The sequence below is a fragment of the Lissotriton vulgaris genome, chromosome 5 (genome assembly GCF_964263255.1).
Source record: "Lissotriton vulgaris chromosome 5, aLisVul1.2, whole genome shotgun sequence".
In the NCBI taxonomy this organism is placed as follows: domain Eukaryota; kingdom Metazoa; phylum Chordata; class Amphibia; order Caudata; family Salamandridae; genus Lissotriton; species Lissotriton vulgaris.
Genome location: NC_141693.1, coordinates 1248295150 through 1248320569, shown reverse-complemented (window position 1 = coordinate 1248320569; position 25420 = coordinate 1248295150). Strand labels below are relative to the sequence as shown.

At 44.8% G+C, this 25420-nt stretch overlaps 1 protein-coding gene across 2 annotated transcripts in view; it reads left to right on the top strand.

The window, feature by feature from the left end:
* CEPT1 (choline/ethanolamine phosphotransferase 1) overlaps positions 1–25420 on the top strand; it is a 365449-nt gene that overhangs the window by 277570 nt on the left and 62459 nt on the right. For both annotated transcript variants that reach the window (XM_086923091.1, XM_086923089.1), the window contains exon 7: positions 9703–9861. In XM_086923091.1, the coding sequence (XP_086779217.1) occupies positions 9703–9861 (159 nt within the window). The remainder of the gene's footprint in view (positions 1–9702; positions 9862–25420) is intronic.

Genomic DNA, 25420 nt, shown 5'->3' with positions numbered 1-25420 from the left:
CACCAACAAAACAAGGGGGTTTACTCTCTATTTTCTAATTCCAAAGAAGGACGGCTCTCTAAGGCCTATTCTGGACCTCAGACCACCAAACATATACATACAGTCGGACCATTTTCACATGGTCACACCAACAAGTCCTTCCGCTCCTGTTACAAAACGACTTCCTTGCTACTCTAGATCTCAAGGACGCATACTTCCACATTCCCATTCAAAAGGCTCACAGGAATTATCTCAGATTTGTGACAAAGTTTCAGCCACAACACTCCCTTCCAGCACGAGTGCTCATGCAACTCACAGGGATGATGGCCTCTTGCATTTTCATAGTGGCCCATGCAAGACTTCAAATGTGTCCTCTACAAGAGTGCTTATCACGTCAATGGAACCAGGCTCAAGGTCAATTAACAGACCTAGTGTTGGTAGACGGTCTGACTCCTCGCTCTCTGCAGTGGTGGAACATCAAAAACCTTTCCAAGGGACGACCGTTCCTAGAGCCAGTTCCTCAGATAATCTCGACTGCCGACGCATCGCTCTCCGGCAGGGGGGACCTACCTACTGCAACACACCATGCAAGGCAGGTGGACACCACAACAAAAGTTACTCCACATCAATCATCTGGAGTTACTAGCAATATTCCTAGCACTAAAAGCTTTCCATAAGCAAGTATCAAGAAAAGCTGTGTTAGTCCGCACAGACATGACAGCCATGTATTACATACAGAAGTAGGGAGGCACTCACTCCCTGCAACTCTCTCAACTAGCCCAGGACTTATGGTAGTGGGCTATAGCTCAAAACATATTCCTTCTAGCCCAGCATGTTCCGGGAGTACAAAATACCATAGCGGATCTGTTAAGTGGAGAAGTGTGGCTCAATGGTTAGAGCAGGCAGACCTCGATGCAGAGCTCTGGCCAGGGACCAGGGTTCAATTCCTGCCCCGGCGGGTCTCAGGCTCATTAATTCCCCTGACCGGATATTCTCGCCTCAGTGCCTATTCTGATCATGGATCCCACGCTGCAACTCTGGGCAATAGCTTGCTTAGTCTCCACAACGGCCCCCACAATGCGAAGGATGCCTGGTCTGCACCATGGGGGTGCTAAGAAGTGGACACTTCACAGGGAAAGCCAGGAAGGGTTCCCTTGCGGTATTTGTACAAGCGCCGGGAAACCCACTGCGGGTAGCTGTGCGCTTTACAAGTACAAAAACAACATTTACATAAGTCGTCAAACACAACAGACCCACGAGTTGGAACTTCATATGCAAGTTCTTCAACCATTCTTTCAGATGTGGGGACAACCTCACATAGACCTATTTGCCAACCACAAAAACGCCAAATGCCCAAGCTTCGCCGACAGATATCCACACCCACTGTCCAAAGGCAATGCGATATGGCTGAACTGGTCAATCAGATTTGCGTAATCTTTTCCACCTCTACCACTCGTGCCACTAGTAGTACGCAAACTACAGCAGCATTCTCTGACCCTCATCCTAGTTGCTCCAACGTGGGCCAGACAGCTGTGGTACACCACACTGCTACAACTATCTGTAGTACAGCACCAAAAATTGCATCTGTCTCCACACCGAACCGTGGAGAGATCAGGCACCAGGAGCTAGCTCAGCTCAACCTTGCGATCTGGCTCCTGAAATCCTAGAATTTGGATATCTGAACCTTCCTCCAGACTCCATGAATGTCATAAAAGAAGCTAGATGTCCAACCACTAGGGCATGTTATGCAGCCAAGTGGAAACGCTTTGTAATATATTGTCACAACAATATTAATCCTTTAGACGTGTCTATTCAACACATCATAGGATACTTACTGCATCTCCAAAGATGTAACTTAGCCTACACGTCTATTAGGCTACATCTTGCTGCAATAGCAGAATATCTGCAAAACAGACATCTATTTCTGTTCAGAGTGCCTGCCATTAAAGCCTTTATGGAAGGCCTTAAAAGAATAATTCCTCCCAGAGTACCACCTTCACCTGTATGGAATTTAAACGTTGTTCTCACACGGTTAATGGGACCTCCCTTCGAACCCTTACACAAATGTGAACTACAATTCTTTATGTGGAAAGTTGCGTTCCTAGTAGCTCTTACTTATCTGCGGAGAGTTAGTGAACTACAAGCACTAATCATTCAAGAACCCTTCTTGCAAATGCATCATAATAAGGTAGTTCTACGTACTAATCCAAAATTTCTGCCCAAAGTCATTTCTCTCTTCCATCTCAATCAATCTGTGGAACTGCCAGTTTTCTTCTCGCATCCACAGACAGTAGCAGAAAGAGCTCTTCACACCTTAGATGTCAAAAGAGCATTGCTATACTACATCGAGAGGAAACAACCCTTTTGTAAGACAAATCAACTTTTTGTGTCTTTCTCACCACCACACACAAGGGTAATCCCATTTCAAAATCTAGGATAGCTAGATGGATTGTCAAATGCATACAGATTTGTTACCACAAAGCTAAATGTACGTTATCTGTTCCTCCTAAAGCCCACTCTACAAGAAAGATAGGTGCTTCAATGGCATTTTTAGGGAACATTCCCCTAGATGACATCTGCAGAGCAGCTACGTGGTCTACACCGCACACATTCACAAAATACTATTGTGTAAATGTGCAAACCAAACAACAAGCTACAGTGGGCCAGACTGTTCTCAAAACATTATTCCAAACTACTGCAACAGATGGGGGTGGTCGCCGCTAAGAGTGGGTACTGCTACACAATCTATGCACAGTGTGCAATCTACAGCTAATATGCCTCGAACGGAAAATGCTACTTACCAGTATGCATCTGTTTTTGGCATGTAGAGCTGCAGAGTTGCACACGCCCACCTGCCTCCCCGGCTACCCTTGTCTGTTCCAGAATTATCTTAATTAGATACAAATTGCATGGGCATCCTTCCTCTTTCTTGCAAAGCTCCATCATTTCCCTAATTTCGAAAAACAATCTGAGGATGGAGCCGATGCCCATGCGCAATGTGGTCCAAAGGAGGAGTCATTTATCTCGTGACTTCCAAAGAACTTTTCAGGACAACAACAAACTGCAAACATCCGGGCCCAACACTAGGTGGCGATCTATGCACAGTGTGCAACTCTGCAGCTCTCTATGCCAAGAACAGATGCATACTGGTAAGTAGCATTTTGCTTATTCAGAACATGCGCTCTTGAAGTGCACGTTGGGTATGCCAGTTTTACATCATTTTTATTTCATATCAGTGATGTGATAAGTACCACTATTGTTTCTGTGAAAATAAACACTGCAAAGCAACGCAGTGGCTCCAGGAAGGGGTCCCCCTTACTGCCATCCAGGTAGAAGGGAGACAAAACCAGTGTTTCGTCCCGCTATTGACTCAAAAGTCTTTATGAAAACCTATGTGTCCTTACTTGGAGGAAAACTGCACATACCCCCTGCTTTTCTGACATGTTCTTGCTTGAGATGAACACGTTTGGTTAAAGAAAAAGGCCAGAGTGTACTTCTTACCATGGTTTCCTAGCAGGCAAAGGTGGGAAGGGAAGGAGTAATGCTTAAATATCCGTTTATCACTTACATGTATTACTTTTATCAAAGTGGGGGACACAGATGTAGAGTGCAATTATAGAACAAGATATTGATAATTGTTTATCTACATAACATGCTAATTGAACACTGTTAAAGGTAATTGCTACGCTGGCAAGAATTTGAACAGAGCAGATATAACCAGGTATTTTTTTAATATCAAAATAATGAAAATGTGGCATTACGCCCAGAGCTGCCGACTTTGGAACAGGCAAATCACTTTGGGCTCGATTAGGAGTTTGGCATTCTTGGAGCGGCCGCTACTCCAGAGACCCGCTCCAAGATGCCCAACTCGACCACCCCCTCCTGTCCGATTACAAGTCATTTCCTGACCTGGTGGTGGATGCACCGGTCCTGCGGCAGCACCGAGAGAGCGCCAAAGCTAGTTCCTGCACGCCATGGACTTTGCAGTCTGTGCCATGCAGGAACTGGGGTGCATGCCGAAGGGGGACCACACCAGCATGCTCCCCCATGCGCAGTGACACCTAGGGGCCGTGAAGGTCCCCTTCACTTTTTTTGACCACTAGTCATGGCGGGATCACCGCCACAAAAAGTGTGCTTCTTCCTTCAGTCTCCGACACCTGAAACCGAAGATTTTTTAACTGTTGCTTCCCTGCTGATTCTAAATATCTGCTTCTACTGAACTCGGTTATTCAGTGCATCTTTACCATTGGGTAATTGTCTTCCTTTTTGAACCCATCATTGTTTGCTTATTCTACCCAATGCCCTATTTCACTCTTACCATTACCCTCGGAAATTCTCGGAAGAATTTTATGTTTTCGAGTTTTCAAATAACTGATCTTTCATTATTACGGTACAGTTTTCTTTTTACATGCATACCTGAAACATAATTTCTTAAATCTTGGTATTTTATTCTTCAATCTAGTCATCAAAACTTCCCCAGTTTGGTACCTTTGAACTTATTTATCACCTGATAACTTGCTCTTTTCTAGTTTTTCTGCCTTTGGATTCTGTCTCGGATCAGCTAGCCGCACTGCCTCGAGTGACTTAGAATGTCCTGATTCCACTTAGGGGACCATTACCTACCCCGCTAGGTGCAAATACCAGTATTTGTGACATTTTATAGAAGGAATATTGAAAGGAGCTCATTTTGAGTCCTGTGCAAAATTCATCAAGCCTGCACATAAATAAAAGTGCACAAACAAAGTAAAAAATATAGATTCACCCCGCCCCTAATCAAAGTAAAATTTTGCTTCTGGAATAAGTGTATTGCATACACGTCAAACAAACCCCAAAATAACAGAACATTACGAGAACGAAAATGGAGTCTGCAACGAAAATAAAAATAAAGAAAACCGTGGTCACGTTTACAAAATGTGAGGAAGTAACCAATGTTTGTCTTCAGCTAATAGGCTTTGAATTAGCGCTTGAATTTAGTTTTGAATAAAACGGAAAAACAGGATTTTATCTACAAGAAGTGCACGCTATACAGCGTTAGTCAAAACAGTATCATTAACCTACAATACACTGCACACATCTAGCATAGGGTTATGTAACTAAAGAGACCAAAAAGGAACATTCTTTAAAAAATGCTGCAGCCTGCATAAAAATAAAATAGTGTGCAAACACAAAGGTAACAACCATTTGCATAGCCAATATGGCTCGCCTTTGGGACCTTATACGTGTTTAGCCATGCATCAGTTGATATTGTTGCACCAAGGATACTGTACTGTATAACTAAATACTTAGAAATTTCCAAAGGCAAGACCTATTGGCTATGCCAATGCTTGTTAATACAGTGGGCAGGCCTTCCTTTTGGTAGTGCACGAGGCAGGCGAGGATTGAGTTATAAATCGGGACAGTTGTACTGAGGAGCCTCTATTGTTTTTTTGTCCTCATTCAACTCAGAAAAAGAGAGAGATGTCAATATTTTCTGCCCTTATTATTGTGAGGGGTACCAACCGCTAACAGGTATACTCCAATAGGCACCAACCTTTCTGCGGCTGTCTCTCATATGCGGTATAACACTGATACTGCCTAATTTTCCGAAATTCGTAAGGGCCATGAAGCAGTCCAGGAGTGTTAGCCAGTGTAATCATTGGATATAAATGTATACTTATATCAGCAATTGAACAACAATTAATTTGTACACCTTCTATGCTCTCTAACCAAGCAGTTAATGATTTCCAGAAAGCTTTTTTTTTTTACTTTTTCCCTGAAAGATCCATTATATATATATATATATATATATATATATATATATATATATATATATAATTTTTTTTTTACGGCAAACTTCCCTTCTGGCCAGTAGTACTGCATAAAACAAAGCTCTGATGCTACAAATTCATCATCCACCCCAAAGATAACCAGAGAAAGGCTTACCTTTATTAGCCTCTATTGTTGGCTCAGCACTGACATACCAGTTCATAATGCAAGTGAGGATTAAGGTGCTCTAGGGCACCGCAGATGTCTCATTACACTAGTGCAAGATGCAAATTAGGATAGAGGTGTCTTACGTGAGCTATTGGTGCATGGTTCAGTTCACTATAAGTTACGTTGTGAGAAACCTGTTATTGCCTCTGAACTGGGAAACACTGCAAAATGCATGTCAGACTAGAGTTGCTCTGGGACAGATCGTTCATATGTCAGTACTGGGATAAAAGTGCATGATGCAAAGTAGAAGGACATTGTGAAACAAATAAATGGACATTACTTGAAAAATTATAATAGCAGGATGGATGTATTTTATAAAGTACACAATAAAAAAACTAAATCAGATTTTTGACACTTGTTAGATTGAAGTTTGCAAATGCAAAATAGACAACCTCCCCAGGCCACCAGCAACGACACAAAAGCAACAACTCACCTTAAAAGTATTAAAAAATAAAATGAATACAGACACTGGACTGGGCCAGAGTGCTATATCGAGGCTACTTATGAGTGTCAGATTGAAACTTAATGTTGAAGAGGGAGAAAGGCGTGCGTGGTGGAGAGGGGAGACCAGGAAGGCGTGCAGAAGAAGGGGTCAGGAAAACGCACTGAAAGGGGGGGCGGGGAGACCAGTAAAGGCACACAAGAGGTGGCAGGAAAGGAGTGCTTAAGATTGGGGGGGGGGCAAGGAAAAGGAAAAGTTGGCAGAGATAAACAAGTTGACAAGGGAGAGCGAGGGTGAAACAGGCAGTGAAGGAGCAAGCTCGCACAACAGCTCTTTTCAAGCACTCTGGTTCACACAGGACAATAAAAATCCACAGTTAAACATGTCCGCACACCCCACAGAAAAGAAAACTGCCCTCTTATGCAGAAAGGGGTACAAAGCACTGGACTATAGTGAAAAATTGGCTGTTCTTTGTTCTGGACACCCATCTTCTACCAGGTCTCCAGCTCTATATAGGTTTTCTATAGTAATACTCAGCTGTGTCAGTGTCATGTGCCTAAGAAGTGGTGTTGTCTTCTTGTGCGTGTTGTGTGGTAGAGATGGTTTGTGAGTAGCTTTTTGTGTGTGTGAGATGACTGTGCTTTGTAGCCCCATGACTGTGTTGTGTTTCATGTAAGTGTAAGGTTTGTGAGTAGCATTTTGTGTGTGTGTGAGATGACCGTGCTTTACAGCCCTATGCCTGTAGTGTGGTGTTTCATGCATGTGTGGCGCTGTTTTGTGAGTTGTGCATTTTGTGGTCGTATGTAGTATGTGTGTTGTGCATTTTGTGGTCGTATGTAGTATGTGTGTTACCGAGTGTGTGTTGTGGTTGGTGGGGAGTTCACGCACCCGTCTCCAGATGAATGCGCGCAGACCTCTTTTAATAATTATATAGTATTGGACTACAGGAGGTACCTTACAGATGAAATAGCTGGGGACGGAGCTAAGAGTGAATCAGTTGCAGGAGCTCCGATAGCTGTCTATATAAGGAGCGAAAGGACTGCGTACTGTGAAAATCAGCGATGGGCAAGGCGCAGGGAATGCGGTGCAAGGGAAAAGTGAGGGCTCACGATGTCCACGGTTGTTTGATCCATGGAGGGGGCCAGGGCAATGTATCGGATGTGAGGAAGGTGGGCGATGCAGGCTAAAGGGTATGACAAGAGAGGAGAGCCTGGGCAAGGAGGGTGATGTGGAGAAAGCTAGAATGACCAGTGAACCGGTGGCACCCGATGTGAAGTACTGGGGCTATGAGCTGTGCATGGAATTGTAAGGGGCGTCCACGTGGCCAGGGAAAGGGAGACGATGAGGCGCAGGATGAAGGAGCGTGGTTGGGAAGTGCTTGTGGGGGTGGGTTCACGCTCGACCGGAAGGAGCCAGTGGATGACAGCGGAGTCCCCTGAAAGCAATGGCGTGGGGCCGAGCGGTCAGGGATGTGAATGGGCACTGACATGCAGGCCGCGGGAGAATTGCTAGAAAGAGCCTGAGTTGGCAAGTGCAAGTGCAAGTTAAAGTGCCGGTGGGAGCAGGCGGCAGTTAGTGAAGGGCTGCGCACTGCGGTAGCATGTGGGGACAATAAGGCACAAGATCTCTAACTAAGGGGCTACTTATTCAGAGTAAGTTTCAGAGGGTGGAGCAAATCACAGGCGCCGGCATCAGTCCGGCAGTGTGCACGGTGCTCGAGTCGGAGGAACAGGACGTGCGATAGGTCACGTGGGCAGGATGGGATTACAACTAGAGCGCGCGATTACATAGAGGGTGGATGGCACTGGGAAGATTAAGGGAACTGCAACCTGATCCCAAGTGGGGGAGGTGTGCTCTCTGCTTGCTGGAATTTGAAGCACTTGTGCTGGCCTCCGCCTTGCGGGAGCAAGCAGCTGCGGCGCGAGAACCATATGTTTGCAATTAGTACGCGTGTTGCTGCTCGCTCCCGCAAGGTGGATGCCAGCACAAGCACGAGGTTGGGGGAAAGGAGCAGACCGGTGGCTAAAGGCCCTCGCTGCCTAGGCGATCCCTAAAAAGGCTTTAAAGAGAGAATACACGTAACAGGTCATTTATTGAGAGAAGGAGCGAAACCTGAAAATGTGGGACAAATATAGGCCATAAACCAAACAGAAGCAAGCTTTTACGACCGAGACACCTTTGAACGAATCGCCAGCCAGGGTCGGAATTAAAGCCCACATACCGAAACAAAGCATGCCTCGCAGAGCAGCACATGCGCTGTCAAGACTTGCCCTAAGAATGAAAGAAGTGGATGGTGGAAGGAGATGTAGACATGCAGCATTACACGAAGTGGAAGGAGGGGTAAAAGGATGCGAAGGAATGGAGGAGGATGAAGTAAAAGTAGTAGTTGCAGGGTGAGATGGATATATCTACTTTATGTTAGGTGTTTATTAATAGTAAAATCATCTGCAGCAAAGTTAGAAATTGTAAAATAGGAAAGGATTCAGCAGACAGTTCATAATCGAAAACAAGTGACAATAAATGTGTTCTTGGTGGCTAATGGAGACGATCTCTTGGTGTATGCCTTCTTTGGGGCACATAGGTGGGGATTATTTTTCATCAGCTAAAAGGATACTATCTCTAGTTCTTAGTCACTTTATGACAGTCTTACCGCATGTAGAATGTTCAACCTCGAGGAAATGTGTAAACTATTATTGTCAGACTCTGGAAATGCACAACATGGTAACATGGAGTCCTTTCCATTTTTGTTTTACTTTTGCATGTGTTTGAAAAACAAAAAATTGCTCCGTTATGCAGCAAAACTTCTTCCTGTTTTTTTCTTTTGCAGAATTGTATAGTCTTTTATGTTCATACAGTTGTAGCAATGAAAGGGCACTAGTTGTGGAAACTAAAGCTTCTCATAAAAATAGCAAAGGGAAATTTAAAAAAAACAAATTAGAAAAGTTGGAACTACAAGGGTCAATTTACAATCCCTGTCCAGATCTGAAGAATAAACGTTGATATTCGGTTTCTAAAAACTATTTAATTTGTAAGATATTGCGGTTGTGTGGAAAATCCACATGGAGCTTCAGCCATTTCGAGAAGTTTTGAGAACACACTGACCTGTTTAGGGCTGCCTATCCTTGAAGGATAATGAAGGGGAGATTTAATTTGCACATTGTATTGTTGAAATGAAATATCCATTTCGTTTTGTAATGCCCTACGCCCCCACCCCACCCGATAAGGTTTATTGTTTAGTGAGCACTACTGAATGAAATTAATATGACATTAATTGTTGCCATATATTTAACAGCAGTTTCTCTTTCTAGGGTACTAGCGTCCTCTCGCCCATGCTCCATATAGGATCGGTTATCGTATTAGCAGCGATGATTTACAAGAAATCGGCAGTTCAACTTTTTGAAAAGCATCCTTGCCTTTATATACTTGCTTTTGGATTTGTGTCTGCCAAAGTAACAAATAAACTTGTGGTAAGTGTCAAATTCTTATATTTTTCAAATTATTGGCATTAGTAGATTATGTCTAGTTTATGGTATTTCTGCGTTCAGTTCTTCACGTTGTCATGGGAGTGCTTGGGGAACGGTGGTCTCGCAAATCCCATTTGTTGGACAGGAAATGAAAGCTACTAGAACTAATCCAAAATTTAAAAATCAATACCTCTGTGTTTTGAATGCGTTTTTATATTATTACCGAAAACTATAATATAAACGTCTGGGGTTGGCAAGAAAGCCCTGGAAGTTTGAGACAGGAACATTACGTTTTATAATTGTACTTACTTGAAGTGAAGACATAAAATAGGAAAGATAAGAAGAGGAATAGGTCCGCTCTATAAGGTATGAGATTAAGCCTGTAGTTAATGTATAGTGGTACTCAGACGTCAAACTCTATTTCAGTGCTGTGAAGTGGCTCACTGTTTCACGTTTGCACTGAAAAATAAGTCCCCGGCCAGTAATTAATTTTGTGGTGTTAGGCAAGGCACATGGCATTCACTAGCCACTACAAAATTCTGGGCTACCAGATATGATAACCGCACTGGACTGTACAGAACTTAATTCTGTATGAACAGTCCCTAACTCAACTCCGGGATATTCCTGTTTTTGGGCACTGCCTGCAACTGCATTTCATTCTTCTGTAAAGTCAGTAACTTTTCAGCTATCATTTTATTTTTTTATTCTAATTTATTGACACCCTACTATCGCTGCTACTGAACTCTCCCAGTTATAAGATATCAGTTGTTGCACTTTAGGGAAAAGCAACATAGTCCTTTTAGGATATCTGAAACTTTGGTTTGAACATCCGATAAAGTTCACTTTACTGTTTATACCAAATCTGGAAGCTTTAATCTCAATTTAGAAAGTAGTGGTTCAACCCACTTTGCAGGCTATTTATTGGACCGTGTCTTCACCCGCCTTTAAAGCCATTAAGTTGATAAAACAATTTGACCTAGCTAGAGCGACTACTATGTGATTACTTTTTCTATTCCTCTTTTGGAGCTAACAAAACCACACAGATATATATCTGTTCAAATACATTGGTGCTGGAGTTCATGACCCCCTTCTATCACCTCGCAGGTGTCCCATATATTAAACTATTGTCTCAAACGTATTTCACAATTGGAGTCCAGGGGCTTTTTCTTGTTTCTTGATTAGGGCGGCAGGTCTCAACCTCTGCTTCAATTTCTGCCTCAGTTGCTATCTGATAATTCTTTTTAGGCACGTTTTATTGTTTAAACTTGTGTCCCTCGCTCTGCGTGAGGGTCAGGCAAAAGTAGGCACTCCAATCGGGGCACTAGTCGGTACACGCGGGTGGACCACGTCCACCTACTATTGTCACAGGGTGAATGCCGTCCGCCCAGCCAAGAATTTGGGCCCCTCTGAGTAATGTGCTGAACTTGTCCCGGTGTAATTTCCAAACACCGGGACACTTTCAGCAGCTCCTCCACGTTGTTGTCTGTTATCGATCCGCAACAACATGCAGACGGGGCTTTCTTATTTAAGACTCCTGCTGGGCCCATAACAAAGGCCGAATTTGAGGTGTCATTTGGCTTCCCGTTGTCCAAGTCTCTTGGCTGGGAGCAGTCAGGAGCCTCACACCTGATGCAAATGAAGCGAAGGGGAAATAAAGGCTCACACCTTGTTAGCACTTCACACATACTTAAAAGCAGCTTTGCCTTTGTTCAGTCCCTGTTTAGGAGATATGCTTGCACTGTAAGAATGCCAGATTTGTTGTTCTTTCCCAGTATTTACACAAAGCAAATTCTATTTATATAGAGCTTACTACACCTGAGGAGGCATTAAAATAATTTAGGTACCACTATTTTTTCTTGTTTAGCCCTACTCATCCCAATGCAGGGTGTCTGAGCGCTTTACATAGACACGTGCATATTACATGTACAATAAATTATATGTTTGTAAATGAATGTACAGGATGTTACATAAAACTGGAGGATTGCAAGGTGTAGAAGTCACATATCATCTTCCATAGCTCACTGTGCTATTATTCTCCAATGCGCTAAAACGTACACATGATAGACCTGCTAAACATAAACGTGACAGCTTTAGATCTGATGTAACTTCTTGTGATGCCACTTCTTGTAAAGTCGTGGCTTGTGATGCCACTTTCTATGATGTCAATTCCTGTGATGCCATGCGCCGTGATGTCGCAAGCTGTGATGTTGCGTGCCGTGATGTCACTTGCATACTGCATAACAAGGTTAGTCCCCCCCACTTCTTTTTAAGTTTTGCCTGGCGTCCACTGCGCAGCAGTGTTCGCGCAGGCGAAATATTTTGTTTAGCAGTACGGGGCTTTGTCCCGCCTGTCTCTTCCATTAGCTAGCTCCATAAATGGAGGCTAGCCATTGGAAGAGAGATCTGTCCGTTATTCTCTGAGCAGATTCGTGGGCGTTCCGTAGATTTTTTCTCATTCCGCCCCTTTTAGAACGTCATGCGGCGGTGGGCGAATGTTTTTTTTGTTTTCCTCTGCATGTTTTGTCCATTTTGGACGTGTGTTTTGCAGGGGTGGGTTGCGCGATTTCAGTTTCCTTGATTTGCTAGCAGGTAAGCGGCATTTTGTACGTCCGTGGCTTGTCTTTGTTTTCTGGTTGTTTACTTTGTAGGTCTTGTCCGTGTCCTGTCGTCTCTGTGTACTGTTCTTCGTGTCTGTTGTCTTTGTTTTTGTCATCTGGGTGTCCTGTGGTCTCGGTTTGTTGTTGTGCGTGGCCCCCCTTCCCTCTGCCCGCAGCTCTCCTCCCTCCCGCTCTCTCGAACAATAACGTCAAGCAATTGCCCCAGGGAAGCCCACAGCCTGAAAACCTCGTCTCACCTATTCCCCAACCCCGCTTTCTTCATAGAACAGTCCACTTCTCCTTAACCCAATGCCCCGTTGAGTAGGTTCCCCTTTGTAGCGCCGAAAGCCTTCTATTACAACCCCAGTCAGTCCACTTATGGCATTCGCTTTTGCGATCCTCAAATGGTCCTGCTCCCTTCACGGACTTCACCGAGTCAGTCACCTCATGCCCAACTCCTCACACAATGCCACGTATGCCGCTCTTATAGATTACCAGCCTCTTTCCATTGCAGAGTCTTTATTCTCCTATCGCGAAGCCCCGTCCCCGCTCTCGCGACACGGTAAGCATCTAAAGAACTAGTCCAGAAAACAGCTTACTCACGTCACAGTTAATCCCCATGCTTGAAGCTGCTCCTCGAGGCTGGCTGTTTCTGCGGCCTCAATAACAAGAAAAAATGTTTTTTAATGAACTGCATTTGTAACACGTTGCCAGGACTTCAAACCTGCTTCTATTTTTGGGCAGTTTTAAATGATGCGAAAGTAGGTATTGGAGTGCTTTACATTAGCACCAACTACATTACACAAGTACATTAGGTAATGTATTCTTTCTGTGCTGTGGCATTTCTGAAGTAGCGTCCAAACCTGGGCCTGTGGTGTTCCTGGATCCAAAGCACAGTGGTATGCAGTAGTGTACGCGGTTGTTAGTCCTCCACTATAGCTGTACGCCGTCTTCATCCCAGTTCAGTGGTATTTGTCCCTCGCAGTTATAATTGCAGCCTCTCTCGTGTAGTCAGGACATAATGTTTCTACTTCTGAGGTTTCATTTAGCTATTCAAGGTATTCTGGGAGTTGTTTTCGTTTGAGTGGCAGGCCGGATACCAATGGTTTGTTCAGAATAGCCAAGCACTGGAAACATGGCTGTGCTTGCTTCCCTCTGGCTGTGCTTGCTTCCCTGCCCTCTGGCTGTGCCTGCTTCCCTGCCCCCTGGCTGTGCTTGCTTCCCTGCTTCCCTGGCTGTGCTTGCTTCCCTGCCCCCTGGCTGTGCTTGCTTCCCTGCCCCCTGGCTGTGCTTGCTTCCCTGCCCCCTGGCTGTGCTTGCTTCCCTGCCCCCTGGCTGTGCTTGCTTCCCTGCCCCCTGGCTGTGCTTGCTTCCCTGCCCCCTGGCTGTGCTTGCTTCCCTGCCCTCTGGCTGTGCTTGCTTCCCTGCCCTCTGGCTGTGCTTGCTTCCCTGCCCCCTGGCTGTGCTTGCTTCCCTGCCCCCCTGGCTGTGCTTGCTTCCCTGCCCCCTGGCTGTGCTTGCTTCCCTGGCTGTGCTTGCTTCCCTGGCTGTGCTTGCTTCCCTGCCCCCTGGCTGTGCTTGCTTCCCTGCCCGCTGGCTGTGCTGTGCTTGCTTCCCTGCCCGCTGGCTGTGCTTGCTTCCCTGCCCCCTGGCTGTGCTTGCTTCCCTGCCCCCTGGCTGTGCTTGCTTCCCTGCCCCCCTGGCTGTGCTTGCTTCCCTGCCCCCCTGGCTGTGCTTGCTTCCCTGCCCCCCTGGCTGTGCTTGCTTCCCTGCCCCCCTGGCTGTGCTTGCTTCCCTGCCCCCCTGGCTGTGCTTGCTTCCCTGCCCCCCTGGCTGTGCTTGCTTCCCTGCCCCCCTGGCTGTGCTTGCTTCCCTGCCCCCCTGGCTGTGCTTACTTCCCTGCCCCCTGGCTGTGCTTGCTTCCCTGCCCCCTGGCTGTGCTTGCTTCCCTGCCCCCTGGCTGTGCTTGCTTCCCTGCCCCCTGGCTGTGCTTGCTTCCCTGCCCCCTGGCTGTGCTTGCTTCCCTGCCCCCTGGCTGTGCTTGCTCTCAGCCGAGTCAACTTCTACGCTCCCAAACGCCACCTCCGATCAGCCAACCACGCCCTCGCCGCCGTCCCCCGCATCCGAAGAGCGACTACAGGAGGAAGGTCCTTCTCCCACCTGGCCGCCAAGACCTGGAACTCCCTCCCGACCGACCTGCGCCTGACCCAAGACCACCTCTCCTTCAGGAAGAAGCTGAAGACCTGGCTGTTCGAGCAGTAGCGGCTCCCCCCCCCCCCAGCGCCTTGAGACCCCACGGGTATGTAGCGCGCTTTATAAGTGTCACTGATTGATTGATTGATTGCTCTCCTGAGTGTGTGTGGCTCTGGGTGTGTGTGTGTGTGTGGCTCTGGGTGGGGGGGGTGGGTGTGGCTCTGTGTGTGTGGGGCTCTGGGTGTGTGTGTATGTGTGTGTGTGTGTGTGGAGCTCTGGGTGTGTGTGTGTGTGGAGCTCTGGGTGTGTGTGTGTGTGGGGCTCTGGGTGGGGGGGTGGGTGTGGCTCTGTGTGTGTGGAGCTCTGTGTGTGTGTGTGTGTGTGTGTGTGTGTGGAGCTCTGGGTGTGTGTGTGTGTGGAGCTCTGGGTGTGTGTGTGTGTGGGGCTCTGGGTGTGTGTGTGTGTGGGGCTCTGGGTGTGTGTGTGTGTGGGGCTCTGGGTGTGTGTGTGTGTGGGGCTCAGGGTGTGAGTGTGTGTGGGGCTCTGGGTGTGTGTCTGTTTGTGTGGCTTTGTGTGTGTGTGTGTGTGGCTTTGTATGTGTGTGTGTGTGTGTGTGTGTGTGGCTTTGGGTGTGTGTGTGTGTGTGTGTGTGTGGCTTTGTGGGTGGCTTTGTGGGTGTGGGTGTGTGTGTGGCTTTGTGTGTGTGTGTGTGTGGCTTTGTGTGTGTGTGTGTGTGGCTTTGGGTGTGTGTGTGTGTGGCTTTGGGTGTGTGTGTGGCTTTGGGTGTGTGTGTGTGTGGCTTTGTGTGTGTGTGTGTGTGTGTGTGGCTTTGGGTGTGTGTGTGTGTGTGTGTGTGTGTGGCTTTGGGTGTGTGTGTGTGTGTGGCTTTGGGTGTGTGTGTGTGTGTGTGGCTTTGGGTGTGTGTGTGTGTGTGTGGCTTTGGGTGTGTGTGTGTGTGTGTGTGTGTGTGTGGCTTTGGGGGTGTGTGTGTGTGTGGCTTTGGGTGTGTGTGTGTGTGTGGCTTTGGGTGTGTGTGTGTGTGGCTTTGGGTGTGTGTGTGTGGCTCTGGGTGTGTGTGTGTGTGGCTTTGGGTGTGTGTGTGTGTGTGGCTTTGGGTGTGTGTGTGTGGCTTTGGGTGTGTGTGTGTGTGTGTGGCTCTGGGTGTGTGTGGCTCTGGGTGTGTGTGTGTGTGGCTTTGGGTGTGTGTGGCTTTGGGTGTGTGTGTGTGTGTGTGTGTGTGGCTTTGGGTGTGTGTGTGTGTGTGTGTGGCTTTGGGTGTGTGTGTGTGTGTGGCTTTGGGTGTGTGTGTGTGTGTGTGGCTTTGGGTGTGTGTGTGTGTGGCTCTGTGTGTGTGTGTGGCTCTGGGTGTGTGTGTATCGCTCTGGGTGTGTGTGTGTCGCTCTGGGTGTGTGTGTGTCGCTCTGGGTGTGTGTGTGGCTGGCTCTGGGTGTGTGTGTGGTAGTAATTGCTGTCTGCTGAGCTCGTCTGTAGGGTACAGTAGGTCTCACATTTGCGAAAGATTAAGCTAATGGCAATGTAAATTACAATGCCATTTATTTATCTGTTTTCAAAACCAACACATAAATACAAATTTTGTCATTTACAATGCCAATAGCTCTAACTTTTCCAAAGGCGAAACCATTGCATTGTAAATGCTTGTTTTAGGACTTGTGCCCTGCTTCCAATAGGCACATGTGCTAGAGCGCAGGATTTACAAGGCTTACCTGACTTGATCGCTGACCACCAGTAGCTTACAACATTGGAAGACACTGACCCGATGACTCCCTGCAGCCTCGCTGATTGGAAACCGCTTGGGAGCTTTAAACAGAAGCCCTGTTTTTTTCCATGGTTGCTTGTCAATCAGCGAGAGTGCACTGTGTATCACTGCACCTAACCCCACCCATTGTCTAACTTGTCACAGCGCGGGGTGGGAACCAGCCTCCATGTCCCCACCCCATCCTGGGAAGAGCTGGTAAAGGTTTTTGGTGAACATGAGGCTGGTTGTCTATGATGTGCGCCTCATAAAACCAAGCAACGTGCTCGGATTAAAGTACGGCTGGCAGTTAGTGTGCCAGGAAAGTGTAGCCATTCGGAGACACGGAGGGAGGGGGCCTAGACCAGGTTTTAAATAGGCTAAATAATTCAGGTTCTAAGCACTGTAAGTACCGCTCTGCCAAGCATGACACGTATGGAGTTAAACAAATGCAAATAAGATTGTCCTCATTACTGCATTAACACCTTGTTCTCAATCTATTTCACGGTTCTTTGGAGTCCGCAGCACATTCACTGTGAAGTGTCATGCCAGTGCGGCCTGTGGCGTGCGGCACAGACGCTAGAAGCAACACTAAACGGCTGCTACATTCAGAGGAATCTACTAGGCGTAATTTCATCATGGCTGATGGAAACTTCTATTTAAACCTGTGAGCACAGCTTCAAACTTACTTGCATTTACTGAACATCAAATCCATGTGTTATTTTATAAGCTACGTTAGCAGTGTAAATCGAATTCTTTCTAAATACATGAAGTTGAAATGGCGAAATGACTTGAAACTAATAAAAAGATCACCTGTCTTAGCTTTTCAGTACTGGATCGGCGAAAATCCTTGCCATTTATTGTGTGAAGATGAAAGCATATAGATGAAGTGGCAGTAATATATTGAACGATTCCAAAATGAAACTAGCAGCAGTTACCATTTAGCTGCTGCCAGCATGCTCTGCATCCACAGCATGCTCTGCATCCAGGGTCGAAGAGAGATGGTTGTCATGGTAACAGCTGACAGTGTATTATCATATGGCAGCCTGAACCCTCGACCTTTCTTGAAGCATTATTTGAATGCTCTACTCAGAGTCCTACTGGAGTCTGTGATATGGTTGTTACTCGGACTGGTGCCTGAGACCAATCTTGACACAGTGAAGGTACAGCTCTACTGGTGTTGTTCCTTCAACAAGTCCTTGTTTGAGAACCTACTGTGACACCTGGCAAGTCACCTTCAATGCAGAGTTGCACTTCTCATTAGATGTGGTAGCTTCCTGCTGCACAAAACGGCTGTTGTGAAACCTTTTATTAAAAACTATCGTATAACTGCAAGCTTAACTACTTGCTTCCTTTCCTGGGCTAAGCTCAGGAGAAGTTAGTTTTCAGTCAATTCCACGTGTATGTTAAACAAAATAATACATCAGATATACACTGCTTCTTCTCTTAGCAGAACCGCCAAATCTATAATTGTCCGTTCTTTATGATGAACCACAGAGTGGTAAATTGTGTTGGGTCTGTTATCTTACTTTATCCTTCTGTGGCCTTCAGCACCATACATCTTACCACATTTTGTATTAGACTTTCAGATACTAGTATTTAAGGAGCAGCACATGAATGGATAAGGTCTTTATTGGTGGAGCACCCACAAGCTGTGTTACCGACCCGCAGTGCTTAAAGCCCAAAGTTGCAGTGTTTCTCAGGGATCCATTCTTGTGCTTCTACTTTTTATTATCTACAATTTACCTTGAATAAAACTGCTGAATCGTTCTGAGGCACACATTTATATGTATTTAGATGACACCAGAGAGATCTTAGGACTGGTCACTCCATAATAATTCAAGAGCACTCAAGTCCCCAATGGCAGGTTGTCTCTCAGATGGTGGTAGGTGGTAACTCATTTTAAGAACCTTAACCAGTCCGGAAAAAAATGTTTGTAACCCCTTTTGTCGCCTCTTCTAGAGATCTTGAATGCCATCAGTTAGGATCCTGTGCCAATACCTGCAGCCTCGGTGTGCAACCTAGGCACTCATATCGATACTAAACTATCTTTTAACTCCCAGCTAGCTAATATCTAAAGAATGCTTTTTGCAGAAACCCTTGAGATCACTTCTCCCATTAATGGATCATCTGCACCATGTTCCAGTCACCAACGCCCGGTCCAGTGTAGATTTGATTAAGGCAACACTATGGACCTTCTAAAACACTTCATACCAATAACAGCTGATGGAAACTGCTGCTGCTCATCTAATTAACAATTTGTTTAAAAATGCACATATTACACCTAACTTTAAGCAGATATATGCAAAAGAAACAATTGATGGATGAAATGCTGGACAATGCAAACATTCACCCCCAGTTACAAGGATCTGGGTTTAATCCATTCTTTTGCTCACCACGCCACCCCAGTTTGGACTAAGCCATATGCAAATCAGTCTTGACCCTGTTGCTTGTGGGAAAAGTCCAGCCCGAACTGCCAAGCCAGGTCCTCCCTGGACCAGAAACAAGCATCCTGGGACCGGTTTCAGGGCATCACCCTTCATCAGCCAGGCTAGCTTGACCCCAGTAGTGTAGTGAGTACAGGACCCACGTCTGGGCATACCCTTCCCACATAGGTCGATATGGACGGAATGCTTGACAATGCAAACATTCACCCCAGTCACAATGATCTGGGTTTTATCCATCATTCTTTTGTTCACCACACCACCCCAGTTTGGACCCAGCAATATGCAAATCAGTTTTGACCCTGTTTCTTGTGGGAACAGACCAGCCCGAACTGCCAATCCAGGTCTTCCCTGGACCGGAAACAAGCATCCTGGGACCGGTTTCAGGATATCACCCTTCATCAGCCAGGCTAGCTTGAATCCATATTTCTGTACTGGGGTGAATGTATGAAATTGCTCTGCATTCGGTCTATCAATTATTATTGATAACACAGAATGCTGCCGCTAGGATTCTTACTGGGACCTCTCGCAGAGTCTCAGCCAAACCCGCCCTTAAGGCACTACATTGGCTGCCGATCCGCGAAAGGGTCAAATTCAAGGCCCTTTGCTCTACCCATAAAGCTTTGCAAAATCAAGGGCCCCCAATGCTAAAAGCTATGATCTTCCCATACAGACCCAACAGGCCCCTACGTTCAGCCCAAGGTCATCTGGCCACAGTCCACAAAACCAGAAAAGCCCGAACTGGAGGACGCCGTTTCTCGGTTACAGCGGCCACCTCCTGGAATGCTCTGCCATTTCATCTTCGTTCTGAGACCAATCTTTTGAAATTTCGCAAGCTTCTAAAAACACACCTCTTCCCGCAATAACTTCCCCCCCTTTCTCCGACTTCACCCTCAGAAGTTCTGCAATCCCAGCGCTGGGACGCTCACGGGCAGCCATGCGCTATATAAAACCTAAATTTCATTTCATTTCATTTCATTTCATTATTTTTGCATTTGTCACCCTGAGTGGGACGGGTATGCCCAGACGTGGGTCCTGTGCTTTCCATGCCACTGGAGTCTAGCTAGCCTGGCTGATATAGGCTGAAAGCCCAAACCGGTCCTAGGATGTTCGTTTGCAGTCCAGGAAGGACCTGGCCTGGCAGTTTGGGCTGGACTGTTCCCATTGGGCGCAGGGTCAAGACTGATTTGCATATGGCTGGGTCCAAACTGGAATGGCACGGTGAGCTAAAAAAACGATGGATTTAGGCCCAGATCTCTCTACTGGGGTGAATGTATGACATTGTTCTGCAATCTGTCAACCAATTGTGCTTTTATCTTTAAGCATATGCACTGCCAATTTGTTGTAAACTTTTTTTTAAGCCATAGTGATTGTGAGTCGAGCAAGCCACACAAAGATTGTCAAATTCCTGGACAAGAAATTTCATGGTACCACCCTAATTGGCCCCTCCGCACCACCGAGCACTTTCTGGCTTACTCAAGTTAGAAAATAAGCTTTTATGTTCCCTTTTTGAATACAGATGTCTTAATTTAAATTGTGCAAGCTCTCCTATATCCCAATAAGCTTTAGTAAACATGTCCTCTATAAATGACCCTCCATTGTCCATTAGCAGCGCACCTGTCATAACTTTCGTTATTCAATAATGGTGTGCTGGGCAGGGCATACCAAACACCACAAGTATTTAATTCTGTATGATTGTACATAGGATCTAGATGAACTAATGCTTAATGGTTTCTTTTTTTTCTTCTCTTTTTGTTTACAATAAGTTTTGATGCCACCTCACGGCAAAGTATGTTTATAAAATATGTGCTGTTTATTAAATTGTCAAAATTTGAAGAATTATTATTATTTATTTTTTTATTTAACCGAATGCAAGTTCCTGGTACTTTATTTTTGGCAGGATATATAAAGTATTTCAAGGCAGTAGGTAATTCTTGTGTTCTAGGAAAGATGCAACATATCAGTATGTTGTTAATTCTCAGTTATTGGCAAATTTACTTCGCTGTGCAGTCCCTTAGCTTTTATTGATGGGTACTGAAAACACCGTTGGGAAATGCATAGTCCTTGACATACATCTTTCATGCTTCTCTGGGATGGAGAGCGAGCCTTGTACAATAGTGGACACGTGGCTTATTTCCTTTGGATTTGGCTTTTGGGACACCTAGTGTTCTCTTGGACTAGCAGACCGACCTAATATCACCGAAGTAGCCTGTAGTGCAGCACAGGTTTCTTATTTTTGTAATGCACGTTTCACAGTTGCAACCTCACCAGGGCTCATCACTGAATTTCCTTTAGTCTTTGTGAATATTGAAAAGCATTTAACTGCTGTCCTCCAGTGCAGCGATGGCAAATTTGCGGGTGTGGTCCATGATACCCCTGAGATCATAGGTCAATCAAGTCTCAAAGAGCTTTTTAAATTCTGGAAACATAAATCCATTTAGCAGCACTGATGAGGTCACAGAGTATATGAATTTTGCATTTGGGACGTATTGTAGAATTACATCTGATGCATTATAGACTATCTAGTGGTCATTCTTGAAAAGGCATTTTCTTCATTGGCATTATAGACTTGAAACCGACAATGCTCCACACAGTAAATACTATTTATATTGTCTTTTCCACATTGTGGCTTAGAGTAGAGAGCATCATCTATCAGAATCTTCTAAATTAAATATTACTGCTACTTTTGTCATTCTCCTCTTCACCTTTCCGAATCAAGAGTGTAACTCAAGCCTCTGAGTTACGGGGGTGACACACTTCTTGGTTCCCATTAAGCCCAAAGCCAATGAATATATGTTCGATACAGGAGACTCAGGGGCTCCACATCACATTCAGGGTGCATCATTTTGCATTATCAAGGTAAGCAGAACATGAAACTTTGATCTTTCTCCCTGGGCACAGTATGTGCTGTTAGTCCAGCTGAATTTTCAAATAAAGTTAATGATTCAAAATAAACAACATCCCATTCCTGTTGATTATTTATGATATTTCTTTTTATTCAACAATTTTTCTTCTTGATTAGATGTTATATTCACATCTCATTTTTTCATTACGGTTTCCTCTTCAGAACAATTCTATTAACAATCATGATTTCCCTTTACTCCCAATGCATTTCGGCGCGGGGCACCTTTATCAAGGGATTGATCTGTTAAAAGAACAATAATATATTTTGTTAAGTAATTAATTTCGCTTACTAATGCTACCAAATCATATATTTCACTTAACTTCAATTTACAAATTATGTCTATCTATATTCTAAACATTACATATTCATCTCTGAAAGCTCAAAAAATGTTCATGATGGTCGCCCCTAGTATTCATGCAAATGTAAGCTGTGCGTTTGAATACTAAGTAAACAATGGAGATTTAGGGAGTTCGTGCTATTAGCTGGTTAGAAATGCACCGTGATGTGTGTATACGTAACTGGATAATTTAAATGGTTTATCATGTTCTAAACGCGTCTAAACTCCAAAAGTTCTAAAATGTGAGAAAACTCACTATTGTAGCAAAGTTAAAGGTTATTGCAGTGCGGGACTAGTGGCGTTTACCGTGTTGGCGTTCTGAAAACGTTACTCCGCTCTATGCATGCTGAGATCGTAAATGTGAGGCGTGGATCAAGGTGTACGTATTATAAAGAACCGCCTACCATCGCAGACTGTTATTTAAAGACACAGTGTGTTATATGAGTCTATCACGATTGGCTTTCAGGATGTTAACTGCCTGCATCTTACATACAATGACAGATGCAATACAAAACTAATAAGTACTTTTCAAAGATAACAAGCAAATTCGATCCTGTCGTTTATACCCTTCGGTTTCAGTACTTGGGTCATGGGACACAGATGAGGGAAACACACGAGAGGAACAATAGGAAAACATATGCTGTAGCCAATAGAAACGGATGAAAAACAAGCGGCAAGCACACCAACCAATAAACTGGGGGCGGGATGTAAGCCCCTTTTAAGATTTATATTAAAACCAATAGATTTCAAAAGCACAGCATAAGTGCTGTGCAGGCGAAACCTAAAAATGGTCTGTTTTTTCCCTCTACTGTGGTAGTGTCTCTCAGGAGCACTCCTCTCGTATACAGCAGACTGATCCCTGGGGATTGCAAAATAAACAGGTAAATAGTGGGGTTAACTTTATGCCAATCCTTTTCTTTTTTTTTTTTTTTTTTTTTTTCTTTTCTTCAAGTTAGTGTTCTTCTTAGAGAAGCTATTTTCCTGTCCTACCTTGCCAGTGAGTTGAAAGGAGATTGGTACTAAAGGAGCCGAGATATATGGTGTGCAATTTTGTGTCTGGCATGTCTACAATTGTCAGTCCATGCACCTTAGCTCACTGCTAATGAATAGCTGTCATAGCTATGTTTTTACTTTTCTTTTGGTTTGTAATTGATAGTTGGTTTCTGCCCTTGATGGCGTTCTCCACTTAACCTAAGGGTCGTGAGATTTTCTTTTTTTTCTTCTAATGGTCCCTCTAGTGTTAATGTAGGTATCCGTATTTTTGTGCTGCCTGTAATCTGATGTGTATGAAATATCTTCTATAGTTGTCTGTCTGTTGTAACTCTTTGTCCCAGCACATTAGTAAAGTACCATTTAAAGGTGCCTTTGGCCTAGGGCAATTTTTTCTTCCTTATTTTCTCATGGGTGTCTCTAATAAATGGGTCCTTATGAAAGTAGGTTTCCTCTATGAGTTGCATGTTCGTTGGGTAAATATTTTTACATTTTGGAATTTAAAAAAAGTCCTCTCAATCTGTTTGATTTCACTTATCATTGTCTTGTTATCGATGTGAACTTTCCATTCTTTATTCTTTTTGCCATTGGTTCCATCCATTTGAAAGATTGTGTTTCTTTATTTTTTTTAACCACATGCGCGCTGCGTTGATTCTCCTTCTATGCTGACTTTTTAAAAAACCCATTGTTCATGACGAGCTGGGCTCGTCATCAGTGTTTGAGAAGGCTACACCATGACGAGCCCAGCTCGTCATCAGCCTCGAAGGGGTTAAACCAGAGCTGGAGGCTTTGACTTCACTTGTTAGTAAATTGTGAAGAACATTTAATACTACAGTGATTGCTCCTAAGCAATGTTAATATGTGTGGATATAGTACTCAAAGTGCCTCCGGGCTGCGACGGGTGTGTGCTCTTTTTTTCTGCACCCTCAGGCGCATTGTTTTTTTGCTATTACAGAAGGAGCCGCTGACACCTGCGCATCCCCTTCTGTGATACAAATCGTGTCTGTGCATATGGATCGGCACCTTGATCTCCAAATGAGGGCAGACTACCTTTGCGCCTGCGCCATCTCTCAAATGTGGATGCAAAGAAGCCATGGGAAGCGCACTACGTGTGTGCGTCAAAGGCGTACATTCCATGTTCCCCTTGGAAGCGTGGGACTCGCTTCACCCAGGCACTCACTGTAACCGCCTGCAGACAGATCTCTGCCACCCTTTCTGATTTACACAGGTGTGCTGCCTGCAAAATGAAAGACTGATCGGTTGCTTCAAATAACTGTTATGCCTTTCAGTAATTTGCTACCCCTAGGGCAGGCACGAGTTCACAGCTGTACTCGGGGATCACATTAACAAGTTCAAGTTTCAAAGCTTTATTCGACAGCATGTCATAAAAGCAAAACATACATCCCATCACAAACATTATAGCAAATACAATGGTTAAAAAGTTATTAAATCTAGATTGCTGTAGTTTACAGAATAAAAAAGTTTAAGAAAAAAGTTTAGATCAGCTAAAATACATAAAATGAAGATCATTCTTGCATTTTTAGATGTCTTGGAGTACTTTAGCTAGCTTCTAAAGACTGCGAGTGCGTATGGTCCAAGCCCACCTTAAAAATGTAGCTACAGCAATCGCTATACAAGGTGAACAGTCTGACTCTAGTATCCTCATGGCCTCAATGTACCTCCGGGTGCCCAAGTTGGTACATGTTGGTTTAAGCCACTTGTGACGAGGGCTTAAATAAAGGGGGCATACAAACAATATATGGGCTATGTTCTCAGTCAAATTTTACAGTTGTGGCATTTATCATCCCGAGTTACTGACCATTTATAGGTGAAAGCTTTTACAGGGAGAGTCTCAATTCTAAACTGGAAATATAATTTACTGTCAAACGGACCCTCTATGATATCCCAATAAGCCTCACAAAGTGGGCGAGGTTTAAATTCAAGGAAACTGCCTGTTAGATTGGTATTTACACTAGTACTATGAGAGGACATCCAGATCATTTCCCAATACATTTTTTTCAGAATTGTTTTTGATGGAAACCTTGAAAAGGCAGAGTCTTCCCATAGGTGGCCAAGTTCCAGTTTTGTTAATAAACCCCTTATCTATTTAAGCCATGGGATAGAATGAAAACGATCTGCCCTAATAATATCCTTTAATGCATGGGCATAGTGGGCTAGTTCTGGGGTTGTCCAGATTAGTCTCCAATATAATAGAGACCGTAACCGTGCTATATCCTCAATATTTTTCCTGCCAAGGTCATATATAAGCGGAACAGTGGGAGTACTTTGGGGGACCCCAACTAAGCAGCGTAGAAATGTATTCTCCGCCTTTGTTAGTTGGTT